At 32.5% G+C, this 2,688-nt stretch overlaps 1 protein-coding gene across 1 annotated transcript; it reads right to left on the bottom strand.

Moving 5' to 3' along the window:
- Window positions 1-537: 537 nt before the first annotated feature.
- Window positions 538-2,196, bottom strand: LOC114318488 (uncharacterized). Its single transcript, XM_028265384.2, has 2 exons — window positions 1,133-2,196; window positions 538-979 (listed from the first exon to the last, which is right to left on the bottom strand). The coding sequence occupies exons 1-2, from the start codon at window positions 1,989-1,991 to the stop codon at window positions 612-614; spliced, it is 1,227 nt and encodes a 408-aa protein (XP_028121185.2). The 5' UTR covers window positions 1,992-2,196; the 3' UTR covers window positions 538-611.
- Window positions 2,197-2,688: the final 492 nt, after the last annotated feature.

The following is a 2,688-nucleotide window of genomic DNA, read 5'->3' as shown; positions in this document are numbered from 1 at the left end:
ATTGCTCATTAGATTAGGGTGTGCATAGTGTTATTCGGACGATTTGAAAATAAAATTATAAGTTAAATCGTAAATGACAAATTAATAAATAATCAAATCACGGTTTGAGGTAATTTTAATTTGTTAATTGATTGAAGAATTTTCTTAAAGAATTATGAAGTATTTACATAATATAAAATATTAATTTGCATAATATTTTAGGTAAATTACAAATACGTCTACTAAAGTTTAAAATACTAATTATCTCATCTGATTTTGAAAATTATATATAACTACTAGTTTACAACAAATTTCACATCTTAAATATATCTCACATTCATTTTTACTTTAATACTTCATTAGAAATTAAATATATATATATATATATATACATGAATTAACTATAACAAAGTGAAACGATTTCAAAGGCAAAGTATAAGTTTCAAAATTTAATCCGCAATTAGCGAATGAATCACTGTGTATTGGGCGATTTTAGCAATTTAACATTATTTTGCACAACGCTAACGTGGTTTATGAAAATATGAAAAACAAAACACATCATCATCTTACCAAGTCCTGTAAAATGAAACTTGCACATTTTTTTCAAAATTTTCACAAAGTTTCAACAAGAATTATAATGCAAATCTGTTCATATTACATAGGACTAGTTCATCTACAACCTGGTGAAACAGTAAGTCAAGAATTTGTTGCCCAAACACAGTACAAATCTCTTCAACATCTTCAAATTCAATGACTTTCTCATTAACCCAACGTGTCTCTTCTATGCCTTTCTCTGTCAATCTAAGAATCTCAGTCAACATTCCATCATAATACTGGGTCTCACTAGTCTTCTTTGCCTTGTCATCTCTGTTCTTCTTTGCTTTTATCACATGATGCTCATCTGCTATGAAGTTTCGAGTGTAATTTGAAGAACAGTGGTTGTTGTCATTGTCAGCAACATTTGATGATCTTGAATTTGAAATTGTTACCTTTGTGTGTCCTGTTACAAACATACAAAATAAGACTATAAGCTTGGATGACGATGATACAGTTTCTATTTTCGAAAACATAAAAAACAAAAACGAAACGAATAAAAACACAGAAATTACAAAACAGAATATAAAAAAAGTACATAGTCATTCCAAAAACTAACCTGACGTAGACTCATGATGAAGATCAAGAACCGAAACCGGACTCAAATTCTCCGAAACACACACGGATTGTTGTACTTTCTTAACTATGTTGTTTCGACTCTTTTTCTTGTTTCCAATCTTCAATTCACTCCCTGTTTTCTTCTGATTCACATTCTTAACTCCACTTTTTTTCGCTATCAAACTTTCACGAGGTTGTCTCTGAACAACAACACCCTTATTCTTACGATCCAAATTAACATTGTCAACCTTCGAAGAACAATTTCCACACAGCCTGTTTGGCTGATCTTCCTTTCTCCGAAAAACCTTGCTCTTGTTTTCAAACTTTGTCTCGCTTAAATTCTTTGTGTTTCTCTCGGTTTTCATCTCTTTCTGCTTCAAATCTTTCAAAGCCATGTCAGAACTCAAACCCATTTTGTTCCCTCCATTTCCACCTACTTTCTCGAGGCACAAAACAAAAAAATCAAGATTATGCTTTTTTGGTTGTTGTTGTTGCTGAAGAAAGGTTGGAACTTCGCGAAACGATATTGATGTTCTGACCCGGCGATGGTGGGAAAGAGTGGGATCAAAATCTGGGAAGTAATCGACGTAATTGACTGATCTGCTACGGAGAATGGAGGAGTCTTTTGGAACCAAGTTGAGGTTTGGGAGTGAGTCTAGACCCATAAGCCTTGCAACCACTCCTGGGGTATTGACTTGAGTTTTGAAATCATTTTTTGGGTTTTCGAAGGTGGTGGTTGGGATGGTGGTGGTGGGGTTGGTGATGAGATCGGATGGGTGGGTTGGGAGGCTGCCGGTGCAAAGGATGCGGCGGAGGATGCCGGAAAAACACTTGGAAGTAGAATTGTGGGACTCGGTCATGTTTGAGAGAGAGAGGAAAAGAGAATCAGAGGAGAGACTGTGTGGAAAGGCAAAAACTTGTGTGTTTTGAAAGAGAATCAGAGGAGAGACTGTGTGGAAAGGCAAAAACTTGTGTGTTTTGAAAGAGAATCAGAGAGAGAGACTGTGTGTGGAAAGGCAAAAACTTGTGTTCTTTGTAAGAGAATCAGGTAAAGGGGGTAGACTGGTAGTGGTGTCACTAATACAAGGCAACGAAACTATAAAGTGGTACAATACAGAACAATACAGAGAGAGGAGTGATCCGCGAAGTGTATTCTAATTTTCATAATTTGAATGGTTCTTATTTTAAGATTTATTTAAAAAAATATTTATATAAAAAATTAAGATGATTAGATATTAATTGTTATATGTTTGAATTAAATTTATATTATAAAAATAGATAAATTATTTTTAAAATTATATTTGTCATTTATTTTTTTTGAAACAAATATGATTCTAATATATAGCTATCGATCTTTAATTATCTTAATTTTTTATATAAATGTTTTCATTAAAGAATTTTAAAAAGTGAATGATTTGGATCATCAAAATCGATTCTAAAATAGGTCTATTAAATTCAAACGCTCTCTCAAATTAAAATAATAACTTAAAAAAAAAAACCAAATCCTTTCTGATATGATGAGATGGCTTATGTGTTAATGATGTACACAAAAAAAAG

Source organism: Camellia sinensis, chromosome 10 (genome assembly GCF_055761805.1).
Source record: "Camellia sinensis isolate YWXY chromosome 10, ASM5576180v1, whole genome shotgun sequence".
NCBI classification, from domain to species: domain Eukaryota; kingdom Viridiplantae; phylum Streptophyta; class Magnoliopsida; order Ericales; family Theaceae; genus Camellia; species Camellia sinensis.
Note: the sequence above shows the minus strand (reverse complement) of the source record. Positions and strands in the feature narration are given on the sequence as shown.

Bases quoted from the DNA above. Each gene is read 5' to 3' on its own strand.
- LOC114318488 (XM_028265384.2), bottom strand. From the start codon at position 1,991: ATGACCGAGTCCCACAATTCTACTTCCAAGTGTTTTTCCGGCATCCTC. The intron at 980-1,132 runs GTTAGTTTTTGG...TGTTTGTAACAG, and splicing joins TCATCATGAGTCTACGTCAG to GACACACAAAGGTAACAATT.